The 18,597-nt window shown below is 32.2% G+C and overlaps 1 protein-coding gene across 1 annotated transcript in view; it reads left to right on the top strand.

Annotated features, from left to right (window-relative positions):
- The window catches only part of LOC142329320 (pickpocket protein 28-like), a 41,850-nt gene extending 26,200 nt beyond the window's left edge, over positions 1-15,650 (top strand). The window contains exons 8-11 of the mRNA XM_075373802.1: positions 6,732-6,791; positions 11,734-11,905; positions 14,173-14,264; positions 15,397-15,650. Of these exons, the coding sequence (XP_075229917.1) occupies positions 6,732-6,791; positions 11,734-11,905; positions 14,173-14,264; positions 15,397-15,527 (455 nt within the window). The 3' untranslated portion in view covers positions 15,528-15,650. The remainder of the gene's footprint in view (positions 1-6,731; positions 6,792-11,733; positions 11,906-14,172; positions 14,265-15,396) is intronic.
- Positions 15,651-18,597: the final 2,947 nt, after the last annotated feature.

The following is an 18,597-nucleotide window of genomic DNA, read 5'->3' as shown; positions in this document are numbered from 1 at the left end:
CCTCCGCAGGCGAAAGATGGGCAACTGTTCGAAATTTAGAACCGGTGCATTGAGATCACCGTTCCGCTACGGTACAGGCCCGGCTCGAAACCGCAACTCAAATACCTCGGCCTCATTGCCTCTTCACTATTTCCACATGGCCGACTGAACATTCACCACTAAATCGATTGGGAGAGCCTTTCTTAATACAGTGGTAGCCTCGTAGGCTATCAGAGCCTCGTAAGGCTCTGTGCTGGGCACTACTTAAATTTTGAAGAAGTGTTCTATTCATATAATACCTATGCGCCCAAACTGGCGCCGCGTAAGAGGTCATGCTTTCGAAGACACCTCGGTACTCTAAGTACATTTGACGGCCAGACAAACCATAGTCCTTCCGAGCGATCCTACTAAGTTTGTGCATCACAGAGATGGCGTCCGCCGCTACTTGCCTAATGTGGCTGCTAAACAGCAACTGTTCATCAACCAAAACACCTAGGTAGTTATAAACTGGAACTCGCCTGAATACACAGCCTTTATACACAATATGGGGGTTACGACTGTATGATAATTTGTTTGCACCCTTGTGAAGCATAAACTTCGTCTTGGACACAGAAATGCTTAAATTGTAAATGTCCATCAAGCCCCCTGCAGTTGCCAAAGCCGGCTGTGCTGGGTATTCTAGCGGGGGTCGTAAGTTACCACGAACTAACAGGAGAGAATCATCGGCAGAAGCATAAGCCCTTCCGGTAATGTCGATTCCAAAAATCCGTCGAATACCAGGTTCCACAGCAAGGGACCGAGAACGGAGCCTTGCGGGCTTCCCCTGGAGACTGACGTTTCCACAAGTACGTGCGCATCCTTAAACAGAGCGGTGCGATCAGGCAAGTAGTCACGTACTACGACTTGTACTCCCTGCGTGCAGCCGGGAAAGATAGTTTCTGCTCAGTACAGATCTTGAGAATCGCCTTCTCTTCCTTAAAGGTTGGGCAATCCCGGAGCGAGCCGTATGCGAACCATTGCAGTTTGCACATCTTTCTCTTTCCTCGCAGTTAGCGTCACTGTGGCTTCGGTAGCACATCGAGCACAGATCTTCGACCTCGAGCAAGATGTTGTAGTGTGACCGTAACTTTGGCACCTGAAACACTATCGTGGGTTGGGAATGAACAACAAAGCGAACATTCTTGCACCGAACACCATTTTCATTGGCTGTAGCAAAATTATCCTCGTCAGACGAAGCTGACCGAGGCCTTTTCACCAGACTTAAAGTGGTGGTTTTTTCAGATGGACCAACAACCATCATAGAATTAGGTGTAGGAACTGAAATTTTGGTCCCACGAGAACCGGCGATACAATAGGCCACTCCAGCAGAGCGCACGCGTACCGGAGCTAGAGCTAAATACAACTGGGTTTGATCTGGTGCCCAGAGGACATCGTTCGAGACTCACTACGTAGAGCCATTCACCCATCGGTACGATAGTTTCCACCTTGGGTTACGGTTGCATTTCGTACGATGTCGCAACACCATCAAGTGTAAGTGAAAGAGAAAACTGTGTTGGATGTTGTGTAGTCGAGTAAATGTATATGTTGTAATTCATGTAGTGTACCTGGTGTAGCATACGTGTATAGTGAAAAGTATTCTGCAGTGTGTAGTGGGAAGAAAAGCTGCAGAGGCTAGGCCCGTGGGGACGCCAAGGACGTATGGAGATGACGTATGGTTTATCACGAGCCCAAGTTTTTAGATGATTTAAAGCATTTTCAGATGGAAAGGAATCAGTTGCGGACGAATCAGAGACTTGATACGGTACAACCACCAGTTAACTGTCAGAATGATTGCAGAACCAATTGAATTAGAACTATACCACAGTCCATCAAATTTTGTCAAACGAATTTGACATGAAAAAAGTTTGTGCAAAATTTGTCCCAAAAAACCTCACTGTTGAACAGGAAACAACAAGGTGGAAGTGTGCCACGATCTTCAAGGGCGAATTGAAACTGATCCTGATTTTCTAAATAATGTTATTAACTGGTGATGAATCTTGGATATGCGTATTTGAGTGCGACCCGACTAAACACCAGAGCAAGGAGTGGTACACTTCAAACTCACCACGTGCCAAAAAAGCAAAAATGAGCAGATTAAAACTATTCTAATTTGTTTCTTCGATAGTAATGGCATTGTGCCAACATGGCAGACTATAAAGCAATATTCTTACCGAGAAATTCTTGAAAGACTGCGGAAAAGAGTTGCCCTCGAAAGACCAGCTATCAAAGAAAACTGGATGCTACATCATGATAATGCACCTTGTCACAGTGCAATCTCAGTTAATGAATTTTTGGCAAAGAAAAACATTCCTGAAGTTCCTCAACCACCTTATTCACCTGACTTGTATCCCTACGCCTTTTTCCTGTTCTCGACTTTAAAAAAACACCTCAAAGAATACCATTTTGGAACAGTAGAAAACATTTTTAAAAATGTAACCGACCATCTGAAGGATATTCCAGTTTCTGAGTTCCAACAATACTATAAAGAGTGGGGAAAATGTTTGAAGTGTTGCGTTGATTCCCGAGGGAAGTATTTCGAAAGTGATAGAGTCCATGTACAATTGGATTGTAAATAAACAGTTTTTCTGAAGCAGTCTTATTATTTTATTTACAGATTTCACATTTATATTACTAATTATATTTATTAGATAGATCGTTATTGTTTATAATTATTAGATATTTTAAATTATATTTATTCTCAATATTAACAGCTGAAAGCAATGGAAAACTACAGCTGCTTTTTTCCAAGAAAATGTAGCGCTCAGCATTTTCATATAACAAAGATGGAGGCACCTTCCTTGATCAAATTTTTTGGAAGTAAACTAGTCCCCCGTTCAGATCTCCGGATGGGGACTACTAAGGAAGGGGTCACCAGAAAATTAAAAAATAATATTCTACGAGTCGGAGCGTGGAATGTTTGAAGACTAATAAAGGTTGGTAGGTTAGAAAATTTAAAGAGGGAAATGGATAGGATAAATGTAGATATAGTAGGAATTAGTGAGGTTCAGTGGGAAGACGAAAACTACTTTTGGTCAGGTGATTTTAGAATAAGTAACTCAACTTCAAATAAAGGGCAGGCAGGAATAGGTTTCATAGTGAACAAGAAGACAGGGAAGAGAGTTGAGTATTTCAAAATGCATAGCGATAGAATCATTGTAATAAGGATAAAATCAAAAACTAAACCAACGATTGTTAATGTCTATGTGACTACAAGTGCCCGTGATGATGATGAAGTAGAGTGTGTATATGAGGAAACTGATAAAGCAATTAAACACATAAAAGGGGCTGAAAATTTAATAATATTTGGAGATTGGAATACAAGCATTGGAAAAGGCAAGGAAGGAGATATAGTGGGTGAATACGGGCTGGGCAAAAGGAATGACTGACTTATAGAGTTTTGAGAAGTATTATTTAGTAATTGCCAAAACCCACTTTAAAAATCATAATAGAAGAATATACACATGGAAAAAGCCAGGTGATACTGCAAGGAATCAGATAAATAATATCATGGTTAAGCAAAGATTTAGAAATCAACTTGTCGTCTGCAAAGCTTATCCTGGAGCAGAAATTTATAGCGACCATAATTTAGTGATAATGAAATGTAGATTGGGGTTTAAAATCCTGAAGAAAAGGTGTCAGATGAATTGGTGGAATTTAGAGAAGCTTGATGAAGAGGAGGTAAAGAAGATTTTTGAAGAGGACGTCACAAGAGGTCTGAGAAAAAAATATAAGATAGAAAATGTAGAAGAAGAATGGGAGAATGTTAAAAAGGAAATTCTTAACTCTTCTTCAATAAAGTTAGGCGAAACAAAAAGAACTGGTAGAAACCTTGGATTTCAGAGGATATATTGCAGCTGATATATGAATGTAGAAAATATAACAATGCTAGTGATGAAGAAAGTAAAAGGAACTATCGACAATTAAGAAATATTATAAACAGGAAGTGCAAACTAGCGAAAGAAGAGTAGATTAAAGAAAAGTTTTCAGAAGTGGAAAGAGAAATGAAAAGAAAAAATGAAGGAATATTTTGGGGTACATAAATTAAAATCTAATAATGTGTTAAACAAAAATGGTATACCGATTTATAATACGAAAGGCAAGGTCAATAGGTGGGTGGAATATATTGAACAGTTATATGGAGGAAATGAATTAGAAAATAGTGTTATAGAGGATGAAGAGGAAGTCGAAGAGGGTGAAAGGGAGAAACAATACTGAGACCTAAATTTAAGAGGGCATTAAAAGATTTGAATGACAGAAAGGCTCCTGGAATAGATGGAATACCTGCAGAATTATTCCGCAGTGCAGGTGAGGAAGTGATTGATAGATTATACAAACTGGTGTATAATAATGGGGAAGTTCCGTCAAACTTCAAAAAGAGTGTTGTAGTCATGATTCCAAAGAAAGCAGGAACAAATAAATGTGAAGAATATAGAACAATTAGTTTAACTAGCCGTGCATCAAAAATCTTAACTAGAATTCTGTGCAGAAGAATTGAGAGGAGAATTGAAGAAGTGTTAGAAGACCAATTTGGTTTCAGGAGAAGCTTAGGGACAAAGGAAGCAATTTTAGGGCTCAGATTAGTAATAGAAGGAAGATTAAAGAAAAGCAAACCAATGTACTTTGCATTTACAGACCTGGAAAAGGCATTTGATAACGTGGAGTGGAATAAAATGTTCAGCATTTAAAAAAAATTAGGGTTCAAGTACAGAGATAGAAAAACAATTGCTAACATTTACAGGAACCAAACAGCAACAATAATAATTGAAGAACATAAGAAAGAAGTTGTAATAAAAAATGGAATCCTACAAGGATGTTCCCTATCCCCGTTACATTTTTATCTTTACATAGAACTAGCAATTAATGATGTTAAAGAACAATTTAGATTTGGAGTAACAGTACAAGGTGAAAAGATAAAGATGCTATGATTTGCTGATGATATAGTAATTCTAGCTGAGAGTAAAAAAGATTTAGAAGAAACAATGAATGGGATGGATAAAGTCCTACGCAAGAACTACCGCATGAAAATAAACAAGAACAAAACAAAAGTAATGAAATGTAGTAGAAATAATGAAGATGGACCACTGAATGTAAAAATAGGAAGAGAAAAGATTATGGAGGTAGAAGAATTTTGTTATTTGGGAAGTAGAATTACTAAAGATGGACGAAGCAGGAGCAATATAAAATGCCAAATAGCACAGGCAAAACGAGCCTTCAGTCAGAAATATAATTTGTTTACATCAAAAATAATTTAAATGTCAGGAAAACATTTTTGAAAGCTTATGTTTGGAACATAGCTTTATATGGAAGTGAAACTTGGACATCGCAGTACCTGAGAAGAAAAGATTAGAAGCTTTTGAAATGTGGTGGTACATGAGAATGTTAAGAATGAGATGGGTGTTTAAAGTGACAAATGAAGAGGTGTTGCGGCAAATTGGTGAAGAAAGAAGCATTTGGAAAAACACAGTTAAAAGAAGTGACAGACTTATAGGCCACATATTATGGCAACCTGGAATATTTAATATTGGAGGGACAGGTAGAAGGAAAAAATTGTGCAGGCAGGTAATGTTTGGAAATGTAAAACAAACTGTTAGTGATGCAGTTTGTAGGGTGTATACTGAAATGATACGACTAGCACTAGGTAGGGAATTTTGGATAGCTGCATCAAACCAGTCAAATGACTAAAGACAAAAAAAATTCTCAATATTAATGTATTCTTTTAATTTATTGGATAAAAATGTACTTAAATTATATGTGGGTGTATGTTTGTAATTTATACTAGGTCTTACGGGCATATTATCTTTATGTATTTTAGGTAATGCTTTTATTACTGGTGCATTGATATTAGTTTAAAATAATGTTTAGTGTATTCATCCTGGAATATATGTTTGCATTTTTTAATATTAGCGGAAATTTCTTTTTTAATTTTATTAGTAGAATACGATAAAATAGAATATAATATAAATTATAGTAAGTTTAATAAAATATTTAAATTAAAAACAGCCTATTGAACTAATAACATTAAAAAAAACTTTTATAAATATTAAGGAACCTTCTAAAAAAATAAAATATAATAACAAATATGATCTAGAAAAACAAGGAGTGTGTAGTCTTAAATGTGAAAATTGTGATTTAAATTATATTGGTATGACAAAAAAAAAATCAATTAGAGAACGGACGTAATTACAATCCAAACGATTTTTTTTTTAAATATTGGAAATACTAAATAACATTCATAAAACTAGGTACTGGAGAAATTTCGTATATTTATGAATAAGTAAATGAACAAATCATTTTTAATAATGATTGTTTACTCAAGCAAATTATACAATAATTTTTAATTATTAGGTTTTCTAACTGATTCAACTTATACTTATAAAACATTTGTAAACAACTGACAAAATCCTTTTTTGTTAACGTTGACTATATTTTAACTATTGACAATCAACTGTTATGAACATAATAATCTTATTTTCATTTTAATTCCCGTTTATAAAAAATTATATGCAAAACTATAAAATTCATAATTAATCAGTAATCCCTTTAATGGAAGAATAATCCGAAAACGCTTGTATAATCAATAATCACAATTGTTGGTAAGTGGATATTTTATTTTTATATAAATTGTATATCAACGATTCCAGATGTAAAGAAAATTGAGTATATATATTCTTATAAAAATACTAAAAGTTATTTTTGTTGGTTTTGTTTGTCAGGGTTTTCTGATACACCAGTTTGTGGAAAAGAAAAAAAAAAGTGTTTTCTGGACAGTTTGAGTAAGTAAATTTTTGTTTTTGTAAATTTAATTTAAATTCAGCCTAGCTCAATCTTCATTAAAATCTTTGAGGAATTATCTTATAAATCAAAACTTCTTGTTTGCTTTAGTAAATAAAATCAGAATCAGTATTTCCTTTGTCTTTTTAAGCAGAAAGGTTTTTCTTTCTTTTTACTGGTCCATTGTGAGTTTTGGATTTCTTCACAACGGTTTCTTTATCATCTGTAAGAAAATTCCATTCCTCTGTGCCTCATTGATACCAGTTCTTCATCCATCTCATCCTATTCTTTCTCTTTCTTACTCTGCCTCTTTTTCTTTGCATATCCTTTCTTGTAATATTATCCTTGACATTTTTATATAGTCCATTCTGTACACACAACCTATCCATTTTAATTCTTAAGACATTTTACTGTATCCCTCCCATTAATCAAAGTTTTAAGGTTGGGATTATCCATAGCCTCCACTTTTCATTGTCCTAACAATACTTTTCAGCAAATCTTTCTCAAAACTCCTTAGGTTTTTCTTTATGCACCATATTCAGTGTTCATGTTTCTGAACCATACGTTATACTACTGGTCTCGCCAAACATTCATACATTGTAACACATAAACATTATTACTGAAAAAATATGTAAGTAGTTAATAAGTTGTCTACCAAGATTTCTGGGGTATAAAACATAAATGACTGGAAAATATTACTATATTTTTCATTTCATTTTTGCATTACGCCATTATTTATTTATTGTTCTTTTATAAGTTAATTAATTGTGCTAGTATAATTATACCTTGGATTGATTATCATTTTAACAAATGTAGTCATACTTGCTATCAATAAAAGAGCAGTCATTAGATAGATTATCCTTATCTTTACTTCTTTTTAGCAATAGTTAAGTTTACTATAACTAACATTGTCTTTTTTTTAACAAAAAGTAACTCTTGTTTAATTTATTGAGCGATCAGCTATGTATTAATAGTGTTAATGTAACTTCTACTTTTGCAAGTAGTAGTGATAACCCAAAGGAAGTGAAAAAAAAACACTATGTCTTGACATCATATAATACAATTTCTTATGATTATAAAAAAAAGAATAACTTTATTATCATTATAGTTAAACAAAAGTTATAATTCTTATTTTAAAATCAATTTAGTTCTTGTAAGGATGGTTTCATGATGTGAACTAATTACAAAAAAAAAAAAAAACCATAACCCTTATAGAAACAAGGGATTGTTGTACATTACTTTCAAAATTTGGTTAAATAACCCATATTAAAGACAACTATTATAATATTAATTTTTAATATCATTGAACATTTGTACAGATTATAGCATAGATTGGTCACTTCAAAAAGTACTCTGTAGCATTCTAAGTTTTCAGAAAAATATATTGTTTTTTTTATTAGTACTTGGAATTATGATGGAAGAATCCATGTAATTGTTTATTGATATGATAGTAGATCAAATATAAATGAGAATTTTGCTCTAAAACCTACAGAAGCTGGAATAGGGCGATGCTACATGGATCTGAATATTGATGGGGATATTAAGAGCATCGCAGTGTTGGTAGGGCAATATACAATAGGTGAGCATGAAGGAGGTTCATTCATCCATTACACCCAGATTATAATCAAATTTCTGACAAAGGAGGGAGTCCAACCAGCAGATATTCTTTGGAGATTATGCATCCAATTCAGGGAATCCACCTTTTACAGGCTTGTTTGAGTGTGTATGCGCGCATGTACAGTAAAAACTACCTTGGAGAGAAATACTCCTCGGTCCCATGAATTTAGGAGTAGAAACACTTTAAATTCCCTTCATTAAACGAAACTGTGTTATACGTACAATGTAAATTAAAATAGACCTTATATCAAGAAATTTTAAGTTCTGGAATGCAGCGTTTAGAACATATTTAGTGTCAGGTGTGTACACTATATTGCTCTCACCATTAATTTCATAGCTAACAAAAAATGGGCAAAAAAATTCTTTTGTTCCCTTCCCAATTCTCGCTTTAGTGACTTTTATCAATCATCTTAGAATTCAGTATTTAACAGTATACCTCCAAACTTAAATTTTTGCTTTAGTTCGTCATTAATCATTATGGCTTCAGAAACTAGGGTTGTGCTTGAACTTAGCCAGAAAGTAAAAGTGATACATGCTAGTCAGTGAGATAATTGAATGTAAAGCAGAAAATGAAGATGTTCAACATAGGTAAAACTAAAGTGTATGAGATGCTAAAGAAGAAAGTGGTGGGAAAACTGCAGTAATAGAAAAATGAAGAAAAAAAGTAAGAAAAGTGAAAACCAAGATATTAATGAAATAGTATGCGAGTGGTTTGCTAGTGTAGGGCAAAAACCACTGTGTATTGCGTCCTATGATAACAGTAATTCACTCAAAAGGTTGCTGAAAAACGGGATAAGACTGAATTCAAAGCATCTAATGGATGGTTGGAGAGTTTCTGCAAAAGACATCAAATAGTTTTTAATGAACTCTGTGTTGAATTGAATTATGTAAACACTGAAACCACTGACAAATACTACCTTCCATAATCAAAGAATATGAACATAAAAATATAGCAAATAGTTACAAGGTGAGATTATTTTTCCACACATTACTAAATAAATTGTATTTGAAAGGTGAGATATGTTTGGGAAGAAAATTGAGCAAGGAAAGATATTGAGGGTTTGTTATTATAATAAAACTAATATATTTAAAATCATTTGGCTAATAAAAGTTAATAATAGTGTTAAAAAAAACAAACATGAAATAAAACAGAAGAAAGGAAATTAACCTTGCTACCATACCACCAACTTCCTAAAAATATATCTGCATTTTTAATTGTTTTTAATTTAAATTGTAATTCTAGATGGTTTCTATGTGGCTTTATGTCAGGTGAAATTGAGAGAACATTAGTGATCAATAAGGCTGCTAAGCCATGATGCTTAAAAATAAACGTGGACCTATGGAAGCTGCCTGTTGATTAGAGATCCAACAAAAATGTGGGGATGACATCACAGATCATGGAAGAATGGTTAATGGCAGACTGAAGAGGGAAAACCAGCATATTTTGCTTTTTTTTTATATTACAACATCTCATCTTTAAATTGAACTTTCCAACATCCAATTTGCTGCAGCCAAACATCACAAATGATTGTCAATCATGGACTAGGGAATCATTCAGAATGTTAAAAGTACATTATTGTAAACTGTTAATGCAATCTTTACTTGCCAATATGAATTCTACATCATTCGCATTTAAACTAAATAAAACCATCTCAATTCTAGATTTGGTAATTTGGATAAGCCAATCTGTAATGAAGTTTTTACCAGAAACAGTGAAAAAGTGTTTTGAAAAATCAGGATTTTCAACAGGTATAGTTGTTAGTAAGGAATATGAGGATGAGCAACAGGACTTATGAAACTACATTAATGAAGTTGCTTTCAAAAATTGCAGTGCCAAGGATTACATCAACAGTTTCAGTTTGATGTGCAAACTGAAACAGACTCTGTGAATACAGATGTCTTAATTGAGAATATTATGGAAAGGAGAAGTGGAGGTGGAGGATGAAGAAGAAGAGTGTGGCATTGAATTGGAAGAAGAGTTTAGTCTAAAGACTCAAGATACTGTCAAAAGTTTAAAGGAAATGCAACAAATTTCTCTGTGGCGAAATGACTGAAATGCGTAGTGTGGTTTCTCAGGCTTAAGTGTTTGTGGAAAGTTGAGCAGCTAAGCAGAAATGTGTGTGATTTTCTGCTCACATTGCACTCCTTGACTATTGGAAAAAATAAAGAAAACATGTGCACAGTATGTTTTCTGTTCATTATAAGGTTTGCGTGTATTAATTTGTAGAAGAAATAAATACATAATCGATTAAGGTGCGTACAGCACTTAATTTTATCTCGGTATGTCAATTATATGCATGTTATTTGATTTAATTCTTTTTTTATAGGCAAAATAAAATTTTAGCATAAAAAATACCATTGTATTTTTTTTTTGTTAACCTGAGAACTACCGTTAATGGAGATGTTTGTGAGTCCCATTCGATTCCACTAAAGACATGTTTTACTGTATAAACTTTCTAAGATGGATGAGAGAGGACTGAAAATGAGAGATATGATTGGCAGTTCAGGAGGAGTTTGACAAATGAGAACATTTGTGCAGTTCATGACTTGTTTTAGATTGACTGTTGCTTCATGGTTGGTGATATTGATGCTCAATTTGAAATTAATTATGGCTGTATCCAAAAAATCATTCATGATGAGCTTGGGTACAGCAAAGTGTCAATTTATTTGTTCCTGCACCATCTCTCAGAGGAACAAAATCCTTATCTTACATTTGCTAACAGCTTGTGGATTGTTATGAGACCGAGGGAGACACAATTATTCTCAGAGAAATTATAATCGGTGACTATTGTACTTTGGATGATATTTATATGTATAATACCTATAATAAAGACTAACAGATGTTTAAAGTAATAAATTCAGTACAATTTACCAAATCAGTACATTTACTGATTATAGTTGGAACAATGTTTTATAGCTTACACCATCGCCATTCAATAGGGGAGAAAATTCATGTATACATGATCTGCTAGTTTCAAATTAACCTAAATAAAAAATATGTACTAGTTTTGCTCTAATGCTTGATACTATTCTACTGTTATTTGTGTTATTCTAGGGGTAAATGATACGTAATGGAAACATGTGAAGTGAAATATTCTACCTAAATTTTTATTCTATGTACAAATTTCATGTTGTAATAATGTTAAAATAATTTATAGCAGATTTGTAAAATGTTTAGGTTTATTCTGTTGTGCTAAGTTTAGTCATGTGTTATATTACTATGAACAGTAGTGTTTATGGATTGAGTGAAACAGGACTTGCAAATTAATCTTTTCTTAATTGTGAAAGGAAATTCTTTGCATTCCTTAACATTAATTTATGTTTTAGTTGCATCATCGTCATCGTCATATGATAGTAACCATCGTAAAGCGTTGTTTAGTGCTTGCGACTGTTTGCCAGCTTGTACTGAGTTATTTTATGATGTGAATGTACATTCAATACCGCGAAACTGGACATATAACAGTGAAGTTTATGGCATTTCACCAAATGAAACTAACCAGTGAGTTATTCAAATCATTATTTTTCATTAATATGTTATTAGGTTTACACTTGTTTGTTTCTTATAAAGGAAGAAAGTTAATAGCAATGTAGAAACTGCCATTTTTGTACTGTTTTAATATATTATAGAACCCATTTCTTAATTTTACAGAATTGAATGTTTATTTATATTTGTATAAGTAAGTAACAGCACCAGTTTGAATGAAATTTGGAGTACTTCTTATCAATAAAAATGATGTTGAGCAAAAGTTGTATGGTATCATTTCGGGTAAAGTAAATTAAATAATTTCAGTTGCTAATAATGAAGTTTCTTATCAAAAAATGAAAGGTCTTGGTGTTCATGAAGGTCAGCAGTGAAGATTATTCTAAATTGCATATTAATTGTAATGTCAACCTGAATATTGATATTAGCCAGGATGAAGATTAAAGAGAACAAATATGTTATGATAAAAAAAGGTTAGTTCAAGAGTGGCACAAAAGACAAAAGTTTAAAAAAATTTAAATTTGATTTTCACGCTACAGTGTTCTCTGTTTATTTCTGAGAAATTATAATTATTTTGCTTGTAAGTTAAATATTAATATTATTAAAAAACTTTTTTTTTTTTAATTACTGGCAGACAGAAAATTGATTGATTTTTCGTGAAGTAATTTTTGCGTAAATAAATCAATTTTTTGGTGTATACAAAAACATATCTTGTTGTTTGTATACTAGAACACAGCCCTGTTTTTATAGTTTGTTACTGCAATTTGATAGTAACATAAATGTAATTGCCAGTGAGGTCAACTGGCAAAGGTTTGAGTGCGGCGAATGTTTGTTATGCACTAATTAATGGACTTGCCTTCACTTCCTCAAAAATTTGAAATATATAACATATTAGCTGAGACGGTACAACAAGATTGTGCTAAAGAATGTATGAAACTAGCCATTCAGGAAGTTGTAAACAAAATCTGCACCAAATAAGACCCTGCACATTTGAAAAAGTGCTTACATGGACGTATACAAAATACGAAATGAAAGTTTTATGAGTGTGGTGTTGTGAAAAATACCAAAAATTGTTTGTAAGGTACTACATACTCTAAAATTAGATGTGTATGATTCAGTAGTGTTTTTTTTCAATGTTCTAAATTAGACGTTTATAAAAGATTAGTCCTGAAATTGTGTGGAAAGTCAGTTCATGCGCTACAAGAGATTGACCGAGTGCATTTGAGAAAAGCAGATAATGCAGCCCAAAATATGACCAAAGAAGCTAGGACAGCAAGAAGATTGAGCAAGATCATATGGTGCAGGGAAGTTTTAAAAATATAAATTACTCTTAAAATCTATTTTGGAAACTTTATTGCTAGTTTTCCAAAAAATCAATTTGTTTAGACAAAGTTACACTTTTCTCCTAAACTATTATAGACAGAGGGCATATTTTCACGGTTCATTAATTATACTATCTTCTCCAGCTTTGGTAGTAAAATTAATTTGTAGCTTTGGTAAAACAGGTTTTGTAATTGATACAAATTTAAAAAATTAAGATTTTTAAAGTATTTTTCTAAAAAAATTCCAGGAACGGAGATTTGTAATACTTTTATTGATTTTACTACCAGTTTCTCATAATTGGCTTGGCAAAAATTCAGCATCATAGCTTTAATGGTTTCTAAGAAAAATGTACCTAAATTTGCTTCCCGCTCCCCTTAAAGCATATTCATTCCAGTTTTTTTTCTTTTGTACGATGAAAATAATTTATAAGTATGAAATTTTTTCAGATAAGATTTTGAAGAATTTTTATAATGTATTTAAAACTAAATTAAATTCTGGAAAAATTCTTTAACAACTTTGAGAATTTTAATTGATTCTTATTTCTTGAACTGTGTTTTTTTTTTGTAAAGAAGTGCCGGTTTCATATATTTAAAAAAAATTTATTTAAGATGTAGGTTTGTACTGTTATCTATATATTAGCGTAGTTTATTTTCATTCTTAGTTTAAGGATTTCTATTGTTAGCACGCATCATTTTATTTTTATATTTTTCTCTATCTGATATGCAGAAAATCTAATGCGTTGCATTTGATAAAGGAATGATTAATTTTTGAAAACAAAGCTAAACAAGAACAAAGCTATCTTTGGGCTAAATCTACAGTTATTTTTGTAGAATGACTCGTTCGAATGTATGAAATGAAAGAATTTTTTTTATACAGGAGTTTTTATGAAGGTAATTTTTTGTTCGTACAGTTTTATTTATAGTGTATTGTAATAACACTGTTTTTTTATCATTTGATTTCAGAAACACTTATGCACATGTGCTGGGATTTTATAATTCAGTAGAGGTTCAAAGTATTGTCAGAGTTGGTGTTATATCTCAATCAGATTTTATCGGTAGGTTTTATTAATTTTCTTTTAAATTATTTTTTTTTTATTAGCAACATCTTCATATTGTTTATTCAATTTTTATTTTTTTGAACTTTTATAGATACTTGTTGATGTTGGGCAGTTATTATTTATTTCTGCGAATAGTTGTGCAACAGGTAAAATTAACTTTAACATTTTAAAAGATTTTTAAATGAAAAGGTATATAATACAAGGTGATCTAATTTAACATTTGTTCATGATATATTTATTAAGAAAAGCATTTACTTAAAAATGAGTACCACTATTAAGCACAACATTGGCGTTCTGCTTAAAAACAGAAATGTGTTCTGTTCATGAACATAAGTATTACAACTATGCATAAGGCTGTTTGTAAGTAACACAGTCTCATCCCATATAAAATGAAAGCAATTTTTAATTTTTGGCTACAGATTGTAGAAAGTGAAATCAGTGCTGTGAATGGCTTCAACAGTTTTTAGTGGACAATTCTGATGCTATTTTGGACCGTGATTTCTATCATGGTCTATCACGATTTCTGTAATGAGGAAGATTTCACTATTGTGAAATCACTTACCCCGGTTTATTGAAGAGCCAACCGATGATGAAATTAAACTTGGGGTTATGCAAAAAGTAATGTTTATTGAGGACATCTCACAGCCTCCATGAACATCAAACTGCTATTTGCAATTTCACCTAGAACCTCTCACATTGACAACTTATGAGATTCTTCAAGAACAAGAAGAAACATGTACAGATGTGTCTGGATATTATAACAACAATGGTAATGTGAGTCGATTTACGTATTGTTGTATTAGTACTTTACTGGTGTATAGTTACTTTTCAGATACTCTGTATTAAATCTAAGTTAAAGTAATACAAGAAAGAATGAACTCTTCTCATGCTGATCAAGAAATAAGCATATCCAAGTATAAGGAAAAGTAAGAAGGATAAACATAAATAATTACAGTTTATAAGGTATTTTAAAATTTTGTGATAAAGATGGCTTTACCAGTTTCCCATATAGTATGTTTCACTATATGTTGGAAGTAGGAAAGACAACCATCATGCATACTGAGGAATTACTTCAGTCATGATTTGTATGTTTTCTCATTACATAATTTGTTCTCTTTTTGTCTTTCAGCTAAAATCGGTGGTGTAATGAGTTTATTTTTGGGATTCAGCTTTATCAGTATGTTTGAAATGTTTTATTTTAGTTCTGTTCGTTGGCTGACCGATCTTCGGAAAAAAAAATGTGATAATGGCAAAAAATAATACAAACAAAAATTCTTACTTAAATATATAATACATTAATGATTTTAATAATTCTAATCATCTATTTCTTGTTGATTTTCTGCAGAAGTGAGAATTAATGTAATGGAATTTTTGTGTATTATTATGTTTATTAACATTATACTGTGTACCGGTAGTAGTAAAAATAATAAAGTAGCTAAAATAAAAACTTAAAACAATTTTATATTGTTTATTATTTTTTGGCCTTATCTGTGTTTTCTGATTTTTTTTTATATATACTAGCAGATCCATTGCGACTTTGCCTGAGCTATATGGTTACATGCATTCCTGTTGCAGTCGGGGGATGTGTAGCCAGTCAGGGCAAGTGAAGCGAACCCTTCCCAGCTAACCAGGATCTCTGCCCCTGAACCCACACTGTGTTCATTAAATTCATGCTTCTGAGAATAATGAAAAATAAAAATTAAAGTTTGTTCAATTTATAAAAGATATCAGTGTATTGTAATTTCTACAGAACAATATTTTTGTTACTATAGGATCAGAAAAATTTGATTGATGTAAGAAATGTAGGTTTTATAGCATTTGGCCTTCATCTTCAAAATATTAGTTATAACTGGTGACCCGTACTTCATAAGGGTAAAAATATATTTTGCCTGCTTCTTAGCGTTACCTGACACCACTAGGAAGTGACAGTACTTTGTTTCATATTTAAAAAAAAAAAAAATTTAATTTAATTAAAAAATTGTTTAATTACTTGTTTTTTAGTCAAGTAACTGAAGGCAGGTGTAGCCAGTTGCATTACATGTACAGTAAAAGTGACTTTGTTGGTTGAGCTGGCATGCTGTACATTGTCACACTCCTTAAAAAAATTGAAATTAAAAAAACCTGAAATTAATTATTAGATATTTATCAAAAGAGTATTTGCAAGCCCCAATGAAGTCAATATTTTGTATAGTATAATCAGAAGTGGGGGAAAGTTGCAATCATTGTTCAAAATTTTTATCTTTCTTTTCACCCCTTTCAAGGTTGCAATTCGAAAAATCTAGAATTTTTTTAGATATTTACATGAAAAATACACACCCCAAAAATCAAGTTGATATCATTTGTTAGCGAGAAATTAAAAAACTAGCCAAAATTAAAAAAAAATTCAAAATTTATGTAAACTCTTTAAACAAGGAATTTAAAAAAATATAATTAGTTTTTAGATTTTCATATGAAGATTAGACACATCACAAAAAATAGGATGATATCTTCATTTGTTAAAAATGAATCGTGGCACATCTTCCCACTTTTCTTGTGCTGTTTCCACTCGCTTAAATCATAATTTCCCTGAGAAAAGGATTGTTCATGGAGGTTCACATTCCTGGCCACCAAGATCGCCTGATCTAACACCTTTAGATTTTTGCAACTGGGACGGATAAAAAATATTGCATATAAAACAAAAATACACTTTCCTGAGGAGTTAATTGTCTACATTATGGATGCGGCTGAGCAACTTAAAGACAGCCCTGAAGAACTAAAAAGATCAAAAGTACAAAAGCAGTACAGAAGTGTGCCAAGAAATGTGTTGAAAATTGTTGGGTCATTTTTGAACATTTATGTGTAAAAGTCTAATGCACTTAACGTTAACGTCTAGTGTACTGTTTCTAAATAAATATCAGTTTTTCTTACTGTTGTTTGTTTTATTAAAATTATTTTACAGCATTTTTTTCAGAATTAAATTCTCTACAAGTTTTGTTTAAAAGTTGTATGTATTTATTACCCATTTAATTAAGTTATTGTATGTCAAACGCAAAAAACAGAGGTTTCTGCCCCTATTTATTGGTTTTTTTCACCAGATTTCCCAAAAACTGTAAGAAATCACTAATTCTGCCTCTTAATGTCCTGAAAATTTCAGTAAGAACCCATTTTACTGGGAGAGCTGAAATCTGAGTGAAATTTTTCACTAGCCGTAACCCACAAATGAAGCACTTAAGAACATTTGTTTATATGAACTTTTCCATTATTTTCAGGAGTGGAATAGGTATTGAAAGTCCCGGGACAGCTGTGTGGTACACCTACATAAATAAGTATATATGAAAAATCTCACCCTATGGAAGGGGATTATCTATGATTTGTTTGGTTTTGTTAAGGAAGTAAAAATAGGTTTAGGATAGTTCCAGCATTTGTTACTGTTCTGAGAGGATCTGATGGTCTGGATTGGGTAGTGATTACAAAAGAGAGAAAAAAATAAAACAGCCCATCAACATTATTTAAAGTTTGTTAAATTTATAATTATACCAGAAACGCAAGTAGAATTTATGCGTAAACTGTAATAAAGGAAAGCAATACGGTAAATAACATTTATGCTACAAGAACAGAAGACTTAACTGAGAATAACTGAACAAACATTACACTCACAAAATAAAAAAAATGAATTCAAACACCTAATTAACTTACAGCATGAAAAAACATAGCACGACCAGTCTTACCGAGCACAACATTTTACTTAAAAAATAATCAAATTTTAGTATTTATATATTATATCCGACAATACAGAAATAGCCGCGAGCAGTAAGTAAAAATTAAAGTCTTTAGATAACTTAAATCTTGTAAAGAGCTTGAACCGACGATTTAATAACAAAAAAACAATGTACACAGCACCGAAGCTAACACACCCAAGGCACGAAGAGAACAGGCTGAAAAAACAGCTGGTATCGTCATTCGTACACACAGGTCAGAATTGTAATAATAAACAACCTTGGGTTATGTTGTTTATAACACCATTCACTGGTTTGTTGACAAACCCTAGCCCGTTATTGTGAAATCTGCAAAACTGTGGTTTCTCGAACAACGTTGTGTCTGCGACCTTGACCAAAAACTGAACAGTTACTATTCAGTAGGCTTGATTATATTGTTTCTGTTCAGAACAGAAAAATGTGCTGTAATTTTTGAACATTATTGTATATGGTCATTCAGATATTATTCACAGGTGATTTTTCTGGCACTCTGGTGCCCAATAACTATGTTATTAAATGTATACCATTGATAAAATTTAAGAATGCTACACTGTTAAGAACTATAAACATAAATTACCAAAGTCCATATTGACAAA

Source organism: Lycorma delicatula, chromosome 8 (assembly GCF_047948215.1).
Source record: "Lycorma delicatula isolate Av1 chromosome 8, ASM4794821v1, whole genome shotgun sequence".
Classification (NCBI taxonomy): Eukaryota; Metazoa; Arthropoda; class Insecta; order Hemiptera; family Fulgoridae; genus Lycorma; species Lycorma delicatula.
The sequence above is the reverse complement of the archived record's forward strand: the minus strand, read 5'-3'. Positions and strand labels throughout refer to the sequence as shown.